General features: G+C 43.3%; 2 protein-coding genes across 6 annotated transcripts in view; one reads left to right on the top strand and one right to left on the bottom strand.

Moving 5' to 3' along the window:
* The window catches only part of NIPAL3 (NIPA like domain containing 3), a 44264-nt gene extending 35069 nt beyond the window's left edge, over positions 1-9195 (bottom strand). For 2 of the 3 annotated variants that reach the window (XM_088790530.1, XM_088790528.1), the window contains exons 1-2: positions 9057-9195; positions 5662-6004 (exon numbers count right to left, since the gene is read on the bottom strand). In XM_088790530.1, the coding sequence (XP_088646656.1) occupies positions 5662-5754 (93 nt within the window). In that variant the 5' untranslated portion in view covers positions 5755-6004; positions 9057-9195. Of the gene's footprint in view, positions 1-5661; positions 6066-9056 lie in introns of all 3 variants that reach the window. The other variant, XM_088790529.1, reaches the window with a different exon arrangement.
* Positions 9196-9330: 135 nt separating this feature from the next.
* STPG1 (sperm tail PG-rich repeat containing 1) overlaps positions 9331-21396 on the top strand; it is a 42065-nt gene continuing 29999 nt past the window's right edge. Inside the window, exons 1-3 of one of the 3 annotated variants that reach the window (XM_088790531.1) lie at positions 9331-9459; positions 13757-13897; positions 18433-18551. In XM_088790531.1, coding sequence (XP_088646657.1) covers positions 13825-13897; positions 18433-18551 — 192 coding nt within the window. In that variant the 5' untranslated portion in view covers positions 9331-9459; positions 13757-13824. Of the gene's footprint in view, positions 9460-9483; positions 9791-13756; positions 13898-18432; positions 18552-21396 lie in introns of those variants that run through there. The other 2 variants (XM_088790532.1, XM_088790533.1) reach the window with 2 other exon arrangements.

Genomic DNA, 21396 nt, shown 5'->3' with positions numbered 1-21396 from the left:
CAGGGGATCGAGGGAGTCTTTCTTCCACCAGCGATTAGAGACTCTATGGACTGGCTTTTGTTTTCTTACTCTCTGCTAAATAAATTTACTTTTACTTTAAACTCTGTATCAGCTCATGTTTGAACTATTTCCTATGTGAAGCTAAGAACCCTCTTTTCCTATAACAGAACCAGATGAAATTGCCAATATTCAATGATTTTTGACCTACAAAGCGGCAGTTTCATATGGTTCAACCTATAACCGGCAGCTGCTATATAGTATTTTACCCAGAGAGACCAAACTGTCCTCTGATGAGATATTGATTAAATCCATCGGGCTGCCTGAGAATGTGGTGTTAACAACTCGCCAAGTGGAAGGGAGGAGATGAAAGAAAACAAGCTGCTGTGTCACCACACAGACAAGTCAGGGGTGAGGAGGAGTGAAACCTAGACATGAAAACTGTAAACCTCACAAGGATAAACCAATCTAAGCAGCAAAAACATGGTTAAAAGGTTATTATGAAAATAAAGGCTGATGTTTATGGAGCGTTTATAGATCAGGCATGGCGCTGGGCCCTTTTTTATGCATCGTCTCCTGTGGGTCACATGCCAACCCTCTGAAGTGGGTGCTACTATGATTCCTCTTTTTAGCACATAAGTTGGAAGGAGTTTACAGATGAACAAAGTAAGGCTCAGAGAAGTGAAATAATTTGCCCAAAGTGAGGATGAGGGAGAGCTGGAGGTCTGACTTCCAGTCTCCTGGCAATAACTACTCCAGACCGCAGCGTCGAAATAAATTAGGAAACAAAACAACCCCGCCTTGTAAGTGCTACCTTCCCACTAATGACAGAGGCAGCTGAGGTTTCTTTAAAAAGCCATGTCCACCAGCATGTTAAGCTCACATAACAACCTGCTACAGACAGGGTTAGTAACAACGCAATATAACTAATGCTCTTTCATCCAAGATTTCAAAGGGCTTCATCAACACTAATTATGCCCCAAACCCTTGTGAAGTGGTGATTGGTTCAATGTGACAAGCATTTAAAGTCAAGCAAAGAAGTTGCCTCTGGTCTAGGGGTTGCGCAGTTGAACACAGACTTGTTAGCAGTGTCTGGCGAAGGGCAATTTAGAGTTGAGGCGACAACCAGCTGGACTCCTGACATTAAGTTCCTCTTCCAAATCTCAGAGCATGAAAACTGTAAAACGGCGGTGTCCAGCTCTGTAAGAAGGGAAGGAAGTGAAGGGCAGGGGCCAGGCAGCTTCCACCTCTGGACACCATTGGTACTTTCTCAACCTACCATCCTCCTCTTTTTGCCAAGGAACCACCCCAGGTGTTTTCAGGGAAGTTTTTTAACATGTTCAGTGTTCATAAGTACACACAGGGAGTTGAGCTCAGAACCAGTGACTCTGTCCCTTAAGGAAAGATGCAGACTGAAAGAAACAGTGTTCCCACTGCCGGGCAGGTCCCGTTGTAGCCTCACCACCATCACCACCTGCGACATCTCTGGTTCTTGATTTCCTTCACCTGCCACGCCAGATGGAGAGGATTCTTTTAAGGCAGGGGTGTCCAAACTCTTTTCAACGTTTTTTACCAAGGGCCATATGCGGTAAAATACACAAATAGCCGGGCCACTCACTGAGGTGAAATATGTATTGCCTCACCTGGTTTATTTAAGTAAACTAAGTATATTTTTGGAATTTGCTGCGGGCCAATTAACAATGGATTGTGGAACGCAGTTGGTCCCAGGCCGCAGTTTTGACACCCCGGTTCTAAGGCAATGCCTAATCGGATTTCAATTGAGGCGGAAGGGAGGGGCGGAGGGGAGGAGGCCCACACTCATTTTGAAGGCAAATGCATCAGTTCTCTGAGAAACCCCAAGACTCAGCCAAAGTCACAGTGAGCAAGCGGCAGGACCAGACCTGAATACGGACCTCCCCAATACTTTGGTTCCTAATATATTATAGGTGAGAAAGTAGTGAGGCCTCCCACCTATCAGGAACCTTACATTTAGGACATATATAGTTCAAATCGGGACATTTTGAGAATGAAAGGGCCTCTATTAATACACATATGGACATAGGGAACAAACCAGGACTTTCGGTCACTGTACTCATAGTGCAGACTCCGAATGGGAGTGTTACTGGCGAGGGAAATAAGGGCAAAACTACATGTAGGCAGCAGGATTTCAGACTCAGCAGCTTCTAGCCATGGCTTCCACGGACCCAAATATCATGGGGAGGGGACAGCAAATCCAAAGTCACTTCTCTCTCTGCTTCAGCGTCCTTGTGTGGACTTGGAAGACCAGCAGACCTGGGCTGAGATCCTGCCCCTGCCACTTCCTGCTGTGTGACTTCAGGGAAATTCCCCTAACTCTCAGAATCTCAGCTTCCCCTCTGAAAAAATGGAGTTGATTATACACCCTCACAGGCTTGTCATGTTATGTGAAATAAGGCACACGTGGCAATGTTACCTGGCACATAAATACTAAAACAATTCTAGCTGTTATGTTACTATTATTATTTATAATTTCCACTTTTATTATTGTCATTACTATTAGCAACAACTCTAAGGACCCTTCTGATATTCCCTGATCCAGGAATTGATCTTATACCAGCGACACTTCTGAAAGAAAAGAAACTGTCCCCAGAAAAGCAGCCAAAGGTCACAGAGGCAGCAAACCTTACTTGGATATTGAAAAGTAAGTGAATCCAAGTGAAACTTTAGCTCAGATCTCCTGTTCCAAGGTTTGCTTTACATTTGCCAACAAGAGCCTCTATTTAAATCCCATGGTGACAAGACCAGTCATCACTTGTTATTTAAACTTACCTCCCATAATCCCTTGGATTTAAAACTGTTAACTGTTAAGTTTAACTGTTTTGGCTTGCTCTGAGTGTTACTCACATTCACATACAAGAGATACAGCAGTCCAACTAACCACGCTGTTATACCTGTAACCTCATTTCAGGCCAGCTCCTGACGCTTACCTTCTTCAGCAGGTGAAGCATTACCTTCCCCACAATCGCCATTTTAACACTTAATAACCAATGTTAGGGAGAGAAGGGGCCTCCCTGAGTATCTTGCATAATGTAGGCAGCAGGGAGTGGTGGATAAAACCAAGGGCCTTGACAGTGTACAGATGCCATTGGAATCCTAGCTTTACTACATTTACTGTGTTACCTCAGTCAAGTTAATTAGTCTCTCTGGGCCAGTTTCCTCCTATGTAAGATAGGATTATAACAGTACCTATCTTAGGGGGCTTTTGTGAGGATTAGCACAGTCCCCATAGTGAATGCTCAACAAATGTTAGCTGCAATTATCATTATGATGATTACTATAGTAATTGTGAAATGGCTATGGAAGTGTGGGTAAAAGACCTATAGTTTCCTGCCAGGGGGACTGACAAAGCCTTCATGGAAAAAGTGACACCTGAGTGGGAGCTGGAAGGATGGGTAGGATTTCCACAGGCAGAAATGGGAGGGTGCAGGAGCTTCAGTCTCCTCTTGTAAATTCAGGTCAGCCTCACAACCACCCTATAGGATGGATTTAAAACTCACCTAGAGAGGAGTTACATGGCTTTCCCCAAGTTATAATGATAGAAAGTGATCAGGCTGGGATTTGAAGCCAGGTCTCTCTGACTCTAAGGGCCATGCTCTTAAAACCTTGCCGTGTCTCTATTTTTGCACCAAATTCTGTCCTGAAGGGTAGTTCCTCGTGGAAATGGCTTCCTCCACCTCACTCATAGACTGTAAGCAACTTCAGGGAAGCGATATCTCACACTCTATATAGCTCCCACCTCACCCAGCACAAGCCTGGAGATAGATATAGATATACATTTCTTCTACATATACATATTATATATATGCATGTATGTATGTGTGCATATATATGTGTGTGTATATATATATATGCTCAGTTGAAATGCCTATTTGCTAAGTAGAAGAAATGGAAGCCTGACTCTTCTGGTCTGAGGCAAAGCCTCCAGGATCAGAGACCTGCTGCCATGCTGCCTCCTGGGCAGCTCAGCCTGTTGGCCTCTCTTTCACAGACCACCCTGCCCCAATAACAGGAATCCACTTCCTGTTGCGTATTAATAGTTCAGAGGAAAGGGCTGCAACTCAGGACAAACTGCTCGCCCCTAATTTCATCCCACTGGTTAAGTTTGAATTGGGGTCTCCATGTTTTCCTTGCTCCAAAGGTAAGAGACAATTTGAGAGCAGCCTGCCCAGCCCATGTGACCACTTTTCTCTGAGAGCTGCCCACAGTGGTGGAGCCCCCAGAAACCATGTTTGCTGGGTGACCCCACCCCTCTGGCCACCACTGATTGGGCCAATACAGACACCTGATCCAAGCTGAGCCAATCAGATCTTCCCTTTGAAGGTGGGTGTAAGAGTTCTAGCACCTTCCAAGCCCTACTGCCCTTTCTGCCCTTGGGTTCCATAAGCTACCCTGTAGCCTTATAATAATTTCCCCTTTTGCCTTAGTTTTTCTGAAATGGATTTCTATTCCTTGCCAACCAAAATAGCCTTAACAAAATCAGGGAGGAAAGAGTCAGCTTCCCCTTAAAATTGTTTCCCCTACCCCCAGGCAGAGTTAACTACACTTCCTTTGCTCTGTGTGCCTTAATGTTCTTCTTTGTAACCACAGAGGCATTTCTGAATCGAGCACCTCCTGCATGCTTAGACTGGGCGGGGTACTTTTTCATTGATCCACACAGCAATGGAGAGATGAGGGATGGAGAGAGGTATTACTACCACCATTGTACCCATAACAGAAGCTCTGATGGGTTAAGCCGCAGGTCCAAGGTCACTCAGCTAGGAAGGAGCAGAGTACGGTCATCATGACTTATTTGTCTTTGCTCTGGCACAAAGATATTTCTATAATAAGTAACTGAATTAATTTGTGATTTAAATGGAGACTTATTAGAAATCTCATCCGGGAGAGTGTTCTATGTTTTCTTAGATTCTGCATTTGTCTATTTGGCATCCATTCATTACAGGGCCAATTGTATTAATGATATTTTCTTATTTTCTGCATTCCTGATGCTCTGGCATTTGTGGCCTTGCTGACTAGGGACAGACTGCCTCTCACAGGCCTCGTCCATTCTTACCATAGCAAAGGAACACGCACTCTGGGATGTTCACTGCAGCATTATTTACAGTCACCCAGGTTAGAAATAACCTGAACATCTAACCAGGGGATCTGTCCAGCAAATTTTGATACAGAAGCTCAACAGATGGTTGGGCAATCATCCAAAAAGCATGCTTTTGGTCACTACTCAGTGACATGGGGGAATATTCCACAAACAAGGTTAAGTGAAACAACCAAGATACAAAATTTTCTGCACAACTGAATCCCAATTTGTCACACCAGAAAAAGACAGAAAGGAAATATACTGAACTACGGTTGTCTACAAGTAATGGAGTAGGTGGGGAAAAAAAACCTCAAATCTTCTAAGTGGGACTGTATTCCTTCAAAAATATTTCTCTACCTCCCCTTTTTTTGTATTTGAATGAGTGCTGCTGTTCTTTTGATTACACATTCTCCTGTATGTGTGGAGGGTTGGCCTGTTTCTGCCAGTGATAGGCGTGCGGACCCTGGACACATCTGTTAGCTGATGGTGTACTGTGTTACTATCTTGTGAGAAAAATACAAAATTCCCAAACCAAACACAAAAGCTCTTGCCTTGTAGGAGAAGGACGCCTCGCTCACGGAATCGGTGCTGCTTGTGGGCAGGAGCTGCTGCAGCTGCAGGGCTGCGCTGTGGGCTCCGTCCATGGTGGCCTAGTGGCACATCCCGGAGGGCCTGGCTCAGAAGCTGGAGCCGCTGCTACACGAGACCGAAGCTGGAAGCCATCTGCCCCTGTGGTGTTCACCTCCTTCCACCAGCATTGCTGTCTCACGCCGAAAGAGTACTTCAAGGCTCTTTTGGCTGATTTACAGCTTTTTTCTCATCTTCACCCAGAGAAGTGCCAATTTCTGTCTCTCCCAAGCAGCCAGGAATGTGTTTCCTGATTTTTGCAGTGCTCTAAGGCGGTAGGAACATTAAAAATGCATGTACAATGAAATATTGAGCCCAGCTTTGTTACCTGAGAAGAGAATACCATTAGACAAAACACAAACTGCCATGAGCAGTGAGGCCATTAAAAAAGAATTCTATCATGCCTTTGGCCCCCTCTTAATAAAAGCTCATCTACTTTAAAACCTTTTTCCTTGGCCCTTTCCTCTCCCCCTCTGCTTTCTTCCTCCTATCATATCTAATTTAAGTTCTACCTTGTCCATAGGCTCCTCTATATAGTAGCATACTGTCTGCTTTTCTAGGACTCAAAAAAAAAAAAAACCAAAAAAAAAAACCAACCAAAAATCTAAAACCAAAACCTACTGCCATGAAAAGGGAACTGAGTTCTGACTTAGAAAAGAATGAGGAGATAAGTAATCTCCACGGAAGATGGAAGAATTGGGGTGCTACCGAGAGTAAGCAAGGTCACATTGGACTGGGAAGTGGGAAACTATGTAACCAGATCACGTCTCCTCTGGGAGACTCAGTTGCCTCATCTGTAAAGTGGGGGTAATAATATGACCTGAAGTAAAACCAGCAATGATGGTAATTCCTGTTAACTTCATTAGACTGATATTTTCAGTGCGTCTCAAATTTTTCTACCAAATAAAGAAGAGAAAGTATGCCCCTCGTGTTCTGGGAGGCATGGCCTAATCACCCTACTTCAAATGCTAAGGGTTTCTTTGAGGTCTTTTTATATTTATAAGGTTGGTGCAAAAGTAATTGCGGTTTAAAAGGTTAAAAATAACTGCAGAAACCGCAATTACTTTTGCACCAACCTAATTTGAAAAAAATACAAATTTGGATTCTACTGCAAAGTCTATGTTTGTTTTAATATAAAAATACTTTAAATTGATTTTGATCTGTCATGTGCTACTGGTTTTACCTTGGGCAAGTCATTTAACTTTTTAGCCCGTTTCCTCTGCTGTAAAATACAGATAATAACATTCCTACTCCACAGGGTTATGGTGAAAATTTGCTGAAATCACAAATGTAAAGTGCATGTACAGTGAAAGGCCAATGAATGCTAGCTGCTATTAGTATTAATTTTATTCAGATCAGTTGAATTATTTAATTTACCCATGAATATTCCTTTCTTCATCTCATGCATTCATGCAACAAATATTTATTGAGTGCTTACTATGTGCCAAACAGACACAGTGTCTGCCATGCCTCAAGGCTTCCAAGAGCTGCCTCCTATCTTTCCTGAAGCTTCCAGTTTCCTCTGTTATCTAGCTCTAGGCCCAGGAATACTGGTGCCTGGTGTAAATAGCACAGTCAAATGTCATAGGACTAACGCTGTGACAAGCATTGAGGAGACACCAGAGGCAGGGCTTAGTACAGGGGCAGCCACGAAGACCACTTGGCTCAGGTCTCACTTTATCAAAGGGCCTCAAAATTAAATAATTCCTGCTGCCTGCAGATGAAGTTATACTTCAGTGTATGTATACGAGGTACACTCATCAGACAATTTATAACTCACATCCCATAACCAGACCACCCTGATGATAAAGCCCTATGAATGTCTGTAAACTTGTGAAAGGCGTAATTATTCATCACTTCACTTGTATGTGTATGTGAAAAGCATTACTGGGTTAAATTTACGTATCCGTGTAATACAACAATCTTAGGGAGGAAGAGCGGCACAGGGCTCTCTCTCTACCTCTGTGAGACCCTTGCAGGCTTTCAACCTGGAACGGAAGGGGCACTGGAACACAAATTCTGGGAAGATGCTTGCTGAATCCCATTTGGTTGCTCCCTCCCCAGATCTAGCCCAGAACATGGCACGGTCACCTCCATACATACCTACTCTGTGGCAAAAGGCAGGTTTGCCAAGCACCCGATGCAGTCAAGAATGGAATGGCTCACTCAGGCCTAATCAACAGCAACTCCAAAGATACAGCAGATATACCCAGCCCCACCCACAGGATGTCAGAAAAAGCAAACAGGCCATGGGGACATTTCAAGGGGGTGATGGGAATCCAGGCCTGTTAACTTCCTTTAGACCAGCTGGTTTGCCCAGGTGGATTTGTTTTTGCTTTTGTTTGTGGTGGTGGTTGTTGCAGTCATTTAATTCGCTTTTAAAAAGCAGCTTCCCTCTCTGCCTCAGGAACACCCAGGCCTCTGAGGCATTGTCTACAAAAATTAAAGGCTCTCTCTCAGCTGGGTAGCAGTTCGGACTAAAAGCCCTGGAAGAACATTTTGCAAGTTGTCCTCCCTTATATGGCATACATTCTTTGCCTAGTGACTCTGTTTTCCTGACTTCAAAGCACCTTGCCAGGACTAACAAATGCCCAAGAGGCAAGTAACCAACCCTAGGTTGCCAGCCACCCCTTAATTTTGAGGCCCTCACAGCCACCAGTGAAAGAATTCATTAGATGCCTGCTTCCCCTCCACCCTGTCCCTCTTATCGCAATGAATAATTTCACCAACCCACAGAGGTTTCACAGATGAGAGAATCATAGCTCATGGTTGCTAAGAGTAGGGTCTGTATTAGAATTTGACTCCATCTGAAAAAATAGATAAACCACGCCCTTTCCTACCACCTGACGATTCAGCTTCTGGCTGGTGAGTGCCAGTTAGATGCCAAGTGCTTTTCCTTTCCTGGGGTTTGGATCACTAAAGAGTTACACTGTTCAGTCCGCTCCCCTGGACCTGAAAACTACAACTTCCAGCAGGCAGCGTATATCAAGAATTCTTCCTCCCCTTCCACCTGCTAACTCCATCTGTCTGCAAGGAAGCCCGAGCCGGCGTGTGGAGAAATAATTTGGGCAAAGTCGATCCATTTCACTTCCTGATTTGTTAAAGCCTAGCATCGGTTTTATTAAGGCAAAACCGTGCCCCCCCGCCCATCCTCTCACCCTCGATGCAAAAACGGAAAAAACATTCTGAGGCAGCGAGACCCAAACTGACGAGACTGGTAACAGCAAGAAGGGTATTCGATGATTACAAATGCATTCGCTTTTCCTGAAACGGAGGCTGAATTCAAGTTCCCCCTCCCTCAGTCTTAATCACTACTTACCGGCGTCGTTTCCTCTAAGGCCCACCTATCAGAGGTGTCTGAGAAAGGACTTCGACTCTTCGCTCAACCCGGAGGCACAGCCTCCTTAATTCCCCAACTCAGGGCTGCCTGGGTCCTGCAGTGTTTTGCTTTCAAAGACCGCGATGTGATTTGCCCGGCCACCTGCCAGTCAGAAACTGCCGGGTTCTTCACGCAGGCGAATGGCTGCAAGGAGGGGGTGGGCGGGACACCTCCGGGTATATCGGCTGCGCAGCAAAGCTTGATTGAAGCGTAGGGGAAAGAGACGGGAAGGCGGCAACTCGCAGGAGCTTTGCTCTCACCTGGAGAGGGTCCCCTCTAGCGGCCACAGGAAGGACGATGGACACACCCCGCTCCCAGTCTCCGGCTGTCCTGGAGCGCTCAGGTGACTGCTCACCTCCACCTGCCCGACAGTTGGGCAGCCTGTCAGGTGTCCTCACTCCTTATTCTTAGAGCGACCTCCCGGACTTTGCTCCTGCTGTTCCCTCACCCCACTTTTTTTTTTTTTTTTACTACGTATTCAAATCCTACACATCCTTCAAGACGCGGCTCCCCCCGAAATTTGGGGGCCATGTATATATATATATCGCCTTGCTTGTCCTCCCATAACAAAGCCAATTGTGGTTCAGACCCCAAAGCAGAGAGCTGAGAGGGAACACCTGAGAGCAGACCGAGTTTGGCATATTGCAGGAACTGCCCAACGGACAGCGTGACTGGTGCGAGAATTTCCCGGGGCGTGGGTGGTAGGAGCTGCCTGCCATTAGAGGCACCGGCCAAGGACAGTTCATATTAAGATGTTTGGATTTCATCCTAAATTTAAAGGGGATCCGTAGGAAGGTTCCAAGCAGGGAAGTGACAAGATGACTGTGATCGCTCTGAAGTGTGTAAAGATTGGCTCATGGAACATTACATGGTGCCCTTATATATAATAGTTGTCCCTCTCAATCTTTTCTCTTTTGCTAGTATAAAAACAGGGCTTGGATGATTGTTCTCTTAGGTTTATTTCTTGAAGTAGTATTCTGGGTGAGCAAACTTCTAAGGCTTGTGGTCTATCACAAGATTTTTGAGGGGTCGCCTAGATAAGCCCCTAATAAGTTTTCCCCACCGGTTCTGACGTGGTTAACCTGAACCCTAAAATTCTGGCAGCTTCCCTGCGGTTTTTAAAACACCCCTAACGATTGGCCAACAATTTTTCACGCTAGAGAAACAGAGGACACCATTGGCTAGAGTTACTGAGGAGGCGAACTGAAGGTGCACTCAAGAATGTTAGGCTTGTGGTTGCCAAAGCGACGGGTGGGGCGGGGGGGGGGGGGGGTTCGGCAGGCCAGACAGCCAAAGGGGACCCGATGAGGTAGGAGGCAGTCCCTGTCGGGGCACGGGTTCCGGGGGGCGTGGAGAAGAGGACCCGGCGCACCCCATGGGATACCCACTGAGGCCCCAACCTCTGGGTCCTTGAGGAATTTCGGTGCCTACTAGGTGGTGCCCTGAGGGCGGGTAGAAACCACCGCGGGAGGTGCCCCTCCCTGGAGTGAGGCCCTCAGAGTCCGCACCTGAAAAGTGGTGATAATAACCACAGCAAGCCTTCCCACGTTGCTTCTGTGAAGGGCGTGGGCATCCGACTCCCCGCCTCAGCCTCTGCGGGTGCACAAACGTTTGGGGGGCTGCGGTGTCAGGCAATAGGGTGCACGACAAAGAGCTGAGTTCTAATTCCAAGTCCACTCCAGCTCCTTGGGTGTCCCTCTGCAAACGTGTTTCCTGCGCTGAGCCTCAGTTTAGCCATCTGTAAGACGAAAGGGTGAGATTAGAATCGAGTGGTCACTAGGTATGCCAAAATTTCTTCCCAGTCTCTGACACATTTTCTCAGTTTATGAAAAATATCAAATGGATTATTTACCTGAAAGTACTTGCAAAAATGTAAAGTACTTCCAAGATGCACAATAGAATTATAACTGAATCAATAAAAATTTAATCGAGTCACAACTACTTATGCAAATCCCATTAGAGTATACATGGTTTGGTATATATTGATATACCCTGTACAGTAACGTACATGTATAAATATATAAAATATGCAGTAATACTATAACATAAATGATGTTTTTTTAACCATAGAGTTGATAGAAGGAAAACATGCCTATAGTTGTAATCATGTGAGTTAAATCTTTACAGAATGTAGCTCCTGAAGGACAGAGTTGTATTATCAGTACATCTGTGTACATTGTCACTAAAATGTGTCTACCCCTAGTATTCATTCATTCTACAAATACTGAGCAACTACTATGTGCCAGGAAACAGACTGGGGATTCAGTGATGAACATTCTGTTGAGGAAGATCATAAAGAAAAAAAAATACACATAAAATACGGTGTTGAGTAATGAGAAATGCTTTGAGAAAAATAAGGGTCAGGGGCTAGAGAAAAATGGGGTGGTGCTTCTTGAGAGTGGTCAAGGAAGTCATCTCTAAGAAGCTTTGAGAAAAGACCCAGATGAATCTGGCGACAGGGCCAAAGGATGATGGTCAGTATAGTGAGGGGAGGAATCAGGTCCTGCAGAAGCTGAAGAAGTTCCTTGCGGAGAAGATTAGTCTTTAGGTGGTGGGATATGACAGCTGCCTTCAGATACTTGAAGAAGAGTAATACAGAACAGTGGCTTTCAAATTTGACCCAGGATAAGATATGCACTTTATGTTTAATCACCCAGCAAAAACCGCACACAATAAACAAAAACGTAACAAAAGACTACAGGCTATGACCTGCGTTTTGAAAATCACCAATGTGGAAGAGGAGTGAGACTCATTCTGAGCTGATTCTAAGGGTTGGAATTAGGATAAGTGGAGGGAGGGAGGGATGGGGGAGAGGGAAAGAGAGAGAGAGGATGAGAATAAACCAGCTTTGAGACCAGTAGGGACTTTATAGCAATTAGAAGTACACAGAATTGAGCTAGCTGCCTCAGGAATTTTCAAACTGAGTTCTAGGGAACCCATCCTGTGAAATTTTAAGATAGCTTCAAATATTAAGAAAATGAAAAGGCAAGACTCTAGACTGGGAGTGAATATTTTCAAAACGTATATATGATAAAGGGCTTGTAACCAGAATATATTAAGAACTTTTACAAGTCAATGATAAGCGAATTGTTTTTTTAAAAAAAATGGGCAGAAGATTTGAACAGACACTTCACCAAAGAAAGTAAGCAAATGGCAAATAAGCACATGAAAATATACAAATTAAAGTGACAGTGAGATACTACTATACAACCACTAGAATGCCTAAAATTAAAAAGACTTACCAGACAAGCGTTGGTGGGGACATGCAGCAACTAGAACAAACTACTGATACCGCGTTTCCCCGAAAATAAGAGCTAGTTGGACCATCAGCTCTAATGCGTCTTTTGGAGCAAAAATTAACATAAGATCCAGTATCGTATTGTATTGTATTGTATCGTATCGTATCGTATCGTATCGTATCGTATCGTATCGTATCGTATCGTATCGTATCGTATCGTATCGTATTACATAGACCTGGGCTTATAGTAAAATAAGATTGGGTCTTATATTAATTTTTGCTCCAAAAGACTCATGTGGGGGCGGAGCCCCAGAGAGTAGTTTCCAGGCTCTCGGCCTCACATAGACAGGTGCTGGCTCAGGTAGTAAATGGCCAACTGTGATTGCATGGCCATCAGCTGTGGCTAGTTGGCCGTCAGCTGTAACCAGTGAGCCATTGGCCACTGATATAACTGCTGTGGCTACGCTAGGAGAGAAAAAGGAGAGAGAAGGGAGGAAGAATGGGGGCTGGCAGGAGGATGGCGGCTGGGCTGGCAAGTGTGGATGGTGGTTTGAAGACAGTGTGGATCCAGCCTCCAGTGAGAGTATAGTGCCGCCAGAGAGAATATAGTGGTATGACTCCCCTACCTATGGCTCCGTGGGTGTTCCTTTTTGGCCTCACCATATCCTGCGTTCTTGTATGGGGAGCGGGACCAGAGACCCCACAGGCCGCCCCGCACGACAAATGGCGGAGCGAGCAGGGCCGCCCCGCACGACAAATGGCGGAGCGAGCAGGGTCTCCCAGCACGACAACTCATTAGAGCTACTTGTCTGGCTAGGTCTTATTTTCAGGGAAACGGTACGTGCAACAACGTGGAAGAATCTCAAAAGCATTGTGCTAAGTGAAATAAGACAGACACAAAAGAGTATACTGTATGATTGCATATATATGACATCCTAGAAAAGGCAACTATTGTGACAGAAAGCAAAACAATGGTTGCCAGATGCCAGGATTGGGAGGGTATTTGACGGCAAAGAAACACAGAAAACTTATTCGGGTGATGAATATATTTATATATTAATTGTGCTGGTATTTAACACAATTGCATACATTTGCCAAAATTTAGAATTGTCCACGTAAAACTACTGAATTATATGGCATGTATAATATCTCAATAAAGATAAATTTATAAAATTCAAGGCTTCAGTAGCTCTGTAAGCAAAACCAACAGTAAACACTTAGAGAGTTCCTACTGTAAGGAGTAAGTGCAATGTGCTTGCGACTTGAGGTCACAGACCGTGGTAAATCTCAGCCTGTACTCACAGGATTTCCTAGTCTATCCTGCAGAGAGAACATAAATCAATCAACATAATTAACAAGAATGTGAATTGATCCCTACAAATGGTGTATTTTGCTGTTTCAGGTCCTTGGAAGAACATGCAGTAGAGTTTTTCGTGAAACAAATGGAACATATCACAGAACTTTGCTAAGATGGACAACTCCGCACAAAAAGACCAAGAGCCTGGCAAAAAAAATCCCAGAAATGCTGACAGAGTACATAAAGGTCTAGTGAATTTAATAACATGTTTTTGGGGGGATTTAAAATTTTATATTTATATCTAAATGTATCCATTTATATTTATAATTCTCTATTTTTTACTTACCTACGTATTTACTATTTCCATTCGTTCCTTTATGTAGATACAGATTTCCAACTGGTAAAATTTATCTTCTGCTGAAGCACTTCCTTTAACGTTTCTTATAGTTCAAGTTTGCTGGTGATTAATTCTTTCTGCTTTTTAAAAATACATATATGTTTAAGAGCTTTCATTTTGCTTTTATCCTTGAAAGATATTTTACTGGGTACAGGATTCTAGTTTTTTTCCTTCTCTTACCTTAAAGATGATGTTTCCAACAGTAATCTGATGTCATTCTTATTTTTGTTTATTTTTCTCTGCTTGATTTTAAGATTTTCTCTTTATCACTTTTAAAAGCAATTTGATGATTTTATGTACCGTGATGTAGTTTTATTCATGTTTCATTGAGGTTCGTTGGCTTTCTTGGATCTGTAGGTCTATAGTTTTTATCAAATTTAGAAATTTTTTATTTTTTATTGACATAATTTTTTTATTTCCCCACATCTCTTCTTTGGAGAGTCCAGTTGCATGTATATTAGCCTCCCTGAAGTTGTCATATAGCTCACTGATACTCCGTATTTTTTAGTTCTTTTTCTCTCCGTGTTTTATTTTAGATAGTTTCTATTTCTATGTCTTCAAGTTTACTAGTCTTTTTTCTGCAGAGTCTAATCTACTGTTAATCTCATCTAGTATATTTTTAATCTCAGACATTTTAGTTTTTAGCTATAGAAATTTGATTTCTTTTTTATATCTCCCATGTCTCTACTTAATATGTTCAATCTTTTCTCTAGCTTCTTGAACATAGTAAATATATTTAGTTTTGTCACAATGATAATGTTCTTGTAATTCTCTCATCTGTATAATTTCTGAGTTGGTTTTGAGTATTTTCTTCTCATTATGGATCTTCTTTCTTCTTTGCATGCCCATTAGTTTTTTTTTTTTTTATTGAATGCCAGATATTTTGAATTTTACCTATTGGGTCTAGATATTTTTGTAGTCCTATCAATTCTTGTGCTTTTTTTCTGAGATGTACTTAAATTACTTGGAAACTGTTTGATTTTTTCAAGTCTTGCTTTTTAGCTTTGTTCTCTGGAAGCAGAGCTGTATTTAGTCTAGGGATAATTTTGCCCTATTTCTGAGGCAAAATCCTTCCTCATTGTGGGGACAGTCCCAGAGAGCAGTTTCCAGACTCTTGGCCTCATGTGAAAAGGTGCTGGCTCAATTATTAGATGGCCATCAGCTATAATCAGATGGCCATCCACTGTGCCTGGGTGACCATCACCTATTACTAGTTAGCCATTAGCCACTAATATAACTGCCGTGGCTACGCTAGCAAGCGCAGATTGTGACTAGCAAGTGGGGTTAGCAAGCGTGGATAGTGGATTACGGATTGTGTTGATTCTACTTCCTGTGTCTCACCCGGTTGCCAGCAAGACTGGGGTGCAGAAAGATCCCTCGTTGGAGGTACTTTTGTGTTTCGACCAGCCGCCATCCAGAATAAAGCAGTATGAACCCCCTACCTGTGGCTCTGTTGTTGTTCCTCTTTGGCCTCACCATATCCTGTGTTCCTGTGGGGGGAACGGGAGCTGAAACCCTGCATTACACACGTACTCCACTTTAGTTGCCATGAATTATGAGGTTTTTCCATTCTGACTTGTGGGGACAGGAACTATTCCTGGCCTGGTGTAAGCTTCAGGTATTGTTCATCCTAATTCTTCCAGTTGATTCTTTCCCTAGCCTTGGGTAGTTTTCTCATATGCATGTGCTAATCAATACTCAGAATGCTGCTGGAGGGGAACCCGGTGGAATGGCGTGTATCTCCAGAGCTTTTTCTCTGTGGAGCTCTCTCTTTTCTGGGACTCTGCTCTGTGAAGTCTAGCCATCTGGTCTTTCTGTGCTCCCAGAGCCATTTCCTCAACTCAGGAAGACCACTAGGCTCCACCTGGATTCCTCCTTCCTGTTTTGTGGCCTGGAAATTTCTCCAGTAGGCAGTATACTGCAGGCAATCTTATTGCAAACCTCATTTGTTTTCCCATCTCCAGGGATCCTTTGTTGCTTAATGTCCAGTGTCTTGAAAACCATTGTCTCATATATTTTATCCATTGTTAACATTTTATTTTTCAATTAGGAGGGCAAATCCAGTCCCATTTTGGTTGGAAATATAAGGTCAGTTACTCAGAGTATTTTTTTTAAATCCTTTTTTGTTTGTTTTTGGTTCTTATTGAGGATTGCTTTGATACATGCCATTCCACTGCAGGCAGACGAGACGACACAGTGATCTCCTTTTCAGTGAAGGAGAAACCTTTCCTTCCTCTGAGGGGAATGTCTTCCCTTCTACCTTTTATTTTTTTATCTTTTATTTTTATAACCCCCCTTTCTTTACTGACTCCTCTACAAACTCAGTTGTTCTACTGACTTAGGCTTTTAGAATCAAAAGCTAGGAAGCCTTGCATCTTCTGCTTTCTGATTTGCTCTCTAGTTCCCTTAAAGTAAAAATACATAACCATCTACCTGCTTACATCGTGGGCAGGGAGAAGGGAGGAAAAGAATAAATATACCATATATCGATATTGCCAAATGTTTTCTAACCAAGCATATATTCTGCTTCTTTTAACTTGCTCCATCCTTAGCCCAGGCAAATTAGGCTAGATTGCCCCTTCCCCATTATTGCATTCATTTGTTGAGTCTTTACTATGGGCCAGTTTCAGAAGAGGAAACAGCTTAGAGTTTAAGAGCTTGAGCTCATTAGACAAACTGTTCCAACCCCAGGTGTTCCACTTAATGGCTGTGTGATTTGGATGAGTAACTTAATCTCTCTAAGCCTCAGTTTCCTAATCTGTAAAGCTGGTTGGTAATAGTACCTCCTAAGGGGCCCCTGTGGGCATTGGGCTTTCCTCTCTGAAAAGCAATTTCGTTTTTTCACAAATTCGGCGACTAAGAAATGGGCCTTAAAGACAGTTTTCATGCACCCTCACCCCCACCCTAACACATCTTTCTTTCTCTTGGCTATGCTTTTTCCACTTCTGCACGCATTTCCTTCTGAGGGTTAGGACTCGGATGCTGAGATACTGTGGGTCACTGTCATGGATACGTTGTAGTCAGGATGGACCCCCACCCCAAATTTGCCTGAGATATCAAGACTGATGATGCCACACACACATCAAGAAGAGAAAAGGTTGATTTACTCACATAATGAAGCTTTGTAGGGAAAGCAGGGCCGACGTCCTGAACTGGTTCAACCATGGCTTGAGAGAGCAGACGTTTGGATGGATTGAACTTCCAGCTGGTTCCAAAGGAGGGAGCATCTGGGCCTTCTCATCAGCTTACCCAGACGTGGGACAGAAAAGGAAGAGGGAGGTGTGAGGCTTCAAAGTTGTCAGCAGTCAAACACCGAACACTGGAGTCAAATTCTATTACACTCACAGAGTAGAGTTTATAATCAGCCCGCTGTGCAGATAGATGCTGCGATATTCTCCCACATGTGGTATGTGGGAGAGGGAAAATGGGGAAGGTTATAGATCACAACACAGACGTATACATTTTTAATGTGATTTTCTATAAATGTTCCCTTTCTGCTTTTTTTTTTTTTTTTTTTTTTTTAAGATTTTTATTGGGGAAGGGGAACAGGACTTTATTGGGGAACAGTGTGTACTTCTAGGACTTTTTTTTTTTTTTTCCAAATTGTTGTCCTTTCAATCTTAGTTGTGGAGGGTGCAGCTCAGCTCCAGGTCCAGTTGCCATTGCTAGTTGCAGGGGGCGCTGCCCACCATCCCTTGCGGTACTCAAGGAATCGAACTGGCAGCCTTGTGGTTGAGAGCCCACTGGCCCATGTGGGAATCGAACCGGCAGCCTTCGGAGTTAGGAGCATGGAGCTCTAACCGCCTGAGTCACCTGGCCGGCCCCCCTTTCTGCTTTTTAAACCCATGTCTCTTCAAAGCAGAAAGCTAAACTTATACTCATCTTGCACAGTGCCCTGAAAAGTAAGAGACTTCCACTCTGGTATTTCCCTGTTTCTCAGAATCTTTATAGCGCTTTTGCTGATGTGTGTGTGACTCTGGGCCAGGGATGACTGAGGACACTCGCTCTGTCCCCAGCCTGGCTTCTCTGTAAGGCGTCTCCAGATGTGACTATTTTGTGTCCCCTTCCTGCTTGACAGGAACGCCTTCCCTGTCAGATCCTTCCTCTTCCCTGGGACAACTCACTTCCACTATGTGACTAAGTCTCACTAGTTTAAGAGCCGGAGGGGCGGAATCCAATAAATTACCAAGAGGGAAAGAAAGGAAAGTAGGGAATTTTAAAAAATCTGAAAAACAAAACAAAAAAAATCTGGTTTCAGCTTTATCTCCTGTTAAAGGAAATGTTTCTCTTCTATTCCATGAAAAATAAAACGTTGATATACAGCTCTGTGTTTTCTGCATTTGTTCATTCTTTGTATTGTGCTAATTTTATTTTTGTTGTTTAGGTTTTACTGCTGCATATCCAACACAATCCTCCATTCCTTTTAAATATCAATCTTCGATAATTCCAGAATCAGAAAAAAAAGGATTTAATAGTCAAGCCAAGAGATTTTATTATAAAAAGGTAATGACATTGTCTTCTAAGATTCTTTACTTCTTGTCTGGATTTTAGCCTCGCGGGACAGGCCTATGAGTTGGGCTAGTGCTTCTGTCCCTGTGGCCAGTAGAGGGCAGTGTTATCCAAGGAGCCACAGCAGCTGCAGAGAGTAAATCCAGAGCAAAACAAGTCAGATTTATGGTCCTACACTGAACTAAGGGGGGAAAAAAAGCAAAAAAAAAAAGCAATGTATTATTTAAAAAATCCCACGGGCATAAGTAAAAGGTGAAAAATCTTTTCTTCTTCCTCCCCCAGCCTCATTTCTTATAACATGAAAGGAAATAACAAGACTTTCTTCAAATAACATCAGAGGAAAAATAAGAGTCTAATCAATTTAAAATTACCTTAAAATAATACATTTAAACCCCTCTGTTTTTATACTTCTTTTAATGATGTGTTATTGCTGTTCCTGTATTTACTCCATCCTCACTCTCTCCCCCAAATATTTCTGTGTCTCTTTTCCCCTTCGATCTGGAAAGTTCTGCTTGGCTTCTGACAGGTTCTTAAGCTAAGTTTTGGGGTTTCACCTGCTAAAGGCTCAGGGCTCTGTCCTCCTCCTCTCTCACCAGCAGGGGGCTGAAACAACTCGCTGACGTTTTTCGAGTTTCCTTTAAAATCTTCATTCCTTTATTCATTTAACCAAGACCTTTAGAATCACATTCTTTTGGAGGAATCATCATCTCAGTCACCTTTTGCTGCATTCTAAAAATGCTTTTCATCCTACCACCTTGCCAAGATGGTGGAGAGGGAATGAGGAGATCTAGATTCTGAATACAGGTGAGTCAGGAAGGAGTTGAGGGGCTTTGGCCAGCCCCTCTGTCCCCCGGCTGGTTCCTTTTTTATAAACAAGAACCCTGAACTAGAGAACGTTTAAGTTCCTTCCACGTCCATTTTAGGATTCTAAGAAGGCAAATAATAAAGAATATAGTGTGTGTGCATACACACTCACACACTCTCACATACATGCAAACACACACACACACACACACACACACACACACACATTTTTAATTACTTGTAGGTTTTCCCCAAAGATGATAAATAAGATATTTGCTTAGGAGTTTTCTCTCCTCTCTCTCTAGTTTCTCTGTGTTTTAACTGTTCGTCTGTCTCTCTGTCTCTTTTTTGTCTGGTTTTCCATTTGTCAATTTGACGGTAATGTATTGGCCATCTCTAGGCTGTTTGCAGTCCAGCCTCCAATCAAAAGAATAGCAGTACCAATCCTTACCATGTGTAAAATTATTTTTAGACCATATCTCTAGTGGTCAGAATAAGACTAAAAGGAAGGGTTTGTTATCTTAACAGAAGAGGAAACTGGAGGCTTAGAGAAGTTGAATGATCCACCCAAGGTCACACAACGCAGGGCTTGGCACATCAGAAGCCTTACATAAATATTTGCTGAATCAACTTGAAAGAATTAGACCTCAAAACCAGGTCTAGCTCACTCCAAAGCCTCATGCTCTTTCCACACACTGCACCACACCTCGCTTTGTGGCCTGCAAAGCCATACATTTGATCTATGAAAGTCAGAGAGCGTGTTTCTGAAAAGGACTTAGCAAAACAGACCGAGCTCAAGATAGGGGAAGATGTCGAGTAGTGTGTGTAAGGCTCCACTCTGTACCATCTAGTTCTGAAGATGCAAACCCAGAAATAACCTGCCTTTTGAAGTTAGAAGAATCTTAAACTACTATTACCTTTCAGAAAATGTTCTGCCAAAGGAACAAGATGGCAGCCAGCCAAAGCTATAGGCAGCGTCAGATATAGAGAGAAATAGCTCAGAAACTTGATTTGTACTTTGCAAAAGTGGTTGCGTTGGTTTGACAATGTGAAAACTTTCACCAGAATATTTGAAAGCATCTTGTAAATAAGTATGGAATTTTGTGGAAAAGGCATGGAATCCACAAATCAGGTCCCCTGTGTTCTGCTCTGTTACTGGCTGTGTGCCTTTCGTCACTGGACTTTTCTGGGCTTCTCATCTGAAACATAAGTTTTGGATTACATAATTCGGTTAGGTTCTTCAAACTATAAAAACAGGACAAAGTTTTTTTCTTCTTCTATGCTCATTGTTCTCATTGTTCCTGAGGGAAATGGGCTTTGAGAAGTTAAGGATCTTGCTTAGCATCACCCAATAATTTAGTGAGGCAATACAAATTAAAAACAGATTTAAAAACTCCGGTGTCTCACCACCCTTCTTAAAACATTACTCGTACCCACCCTGTGCCTGATCTCATGACTTGGTTGTGGCCTCCAATTAAGTCTGTGACCCACTTAGCACATGTTTAATATGGAGAATGGGTGCCCTTGGAAAGGTACGCTTACCTTCTCAGCCTTACTCTGCAGGGAAACGTCAGGCCTTGTTGCCCAGCTCACATTTCTCCGTAAGGCTCTGACTGCCGGGTACAAGGAACCCTTCACAGAGCTCGGTGTCTGGACGGGCACTTCTGGCTGCTAGAAATGAAGTCTGTTTCCCTGAACATTTTATAGTTATTTACAGAGGTGCTGGTGACTTGCGTACATGAAGAGACGTGCCTGATCTGGACAGAGCATAGCCCAGTCGCCTGATGGATACTTTCTTCCCCCCACCTCCCTGTTTCTGTCCCCACGTCACCGTAGATTATAGTCACTGTTTCCCAACCTGTGTAACACTAAGGACACCCACTTAATGTCTTCACCATCTCCATTTCCTCTTCTTAAAAACAAGGATGTTATAATAGGTTAGGCCCTTTCCAGAAATTACTGTTCCATGATCCTAAACCTGATTCGATCTCTCCAGGCTCAAATGAATGAATAATGGTGGCATATGGGCACCATA

This window comes from Rhinolophus sinicus, chromosome 14, assembly GCF_057876585.1.
Source record: "Rhinolophus sinicus isolate RSI-liver-muscle chromosome 14, RSI-T2T, whole genome shotgun sequence".
Classification (NCBI taxonomy): Eukaryota; Metazoa; Chordata; class Mammalia; order Chiroptera; family Rhinolophidae; genus Rhinolophus; species Rhinolophus sinicus.
Note: the sequence above shows the minus strand (reverse complement) of the source record. Positions and strands in the feature narration are given on the sequence as shown.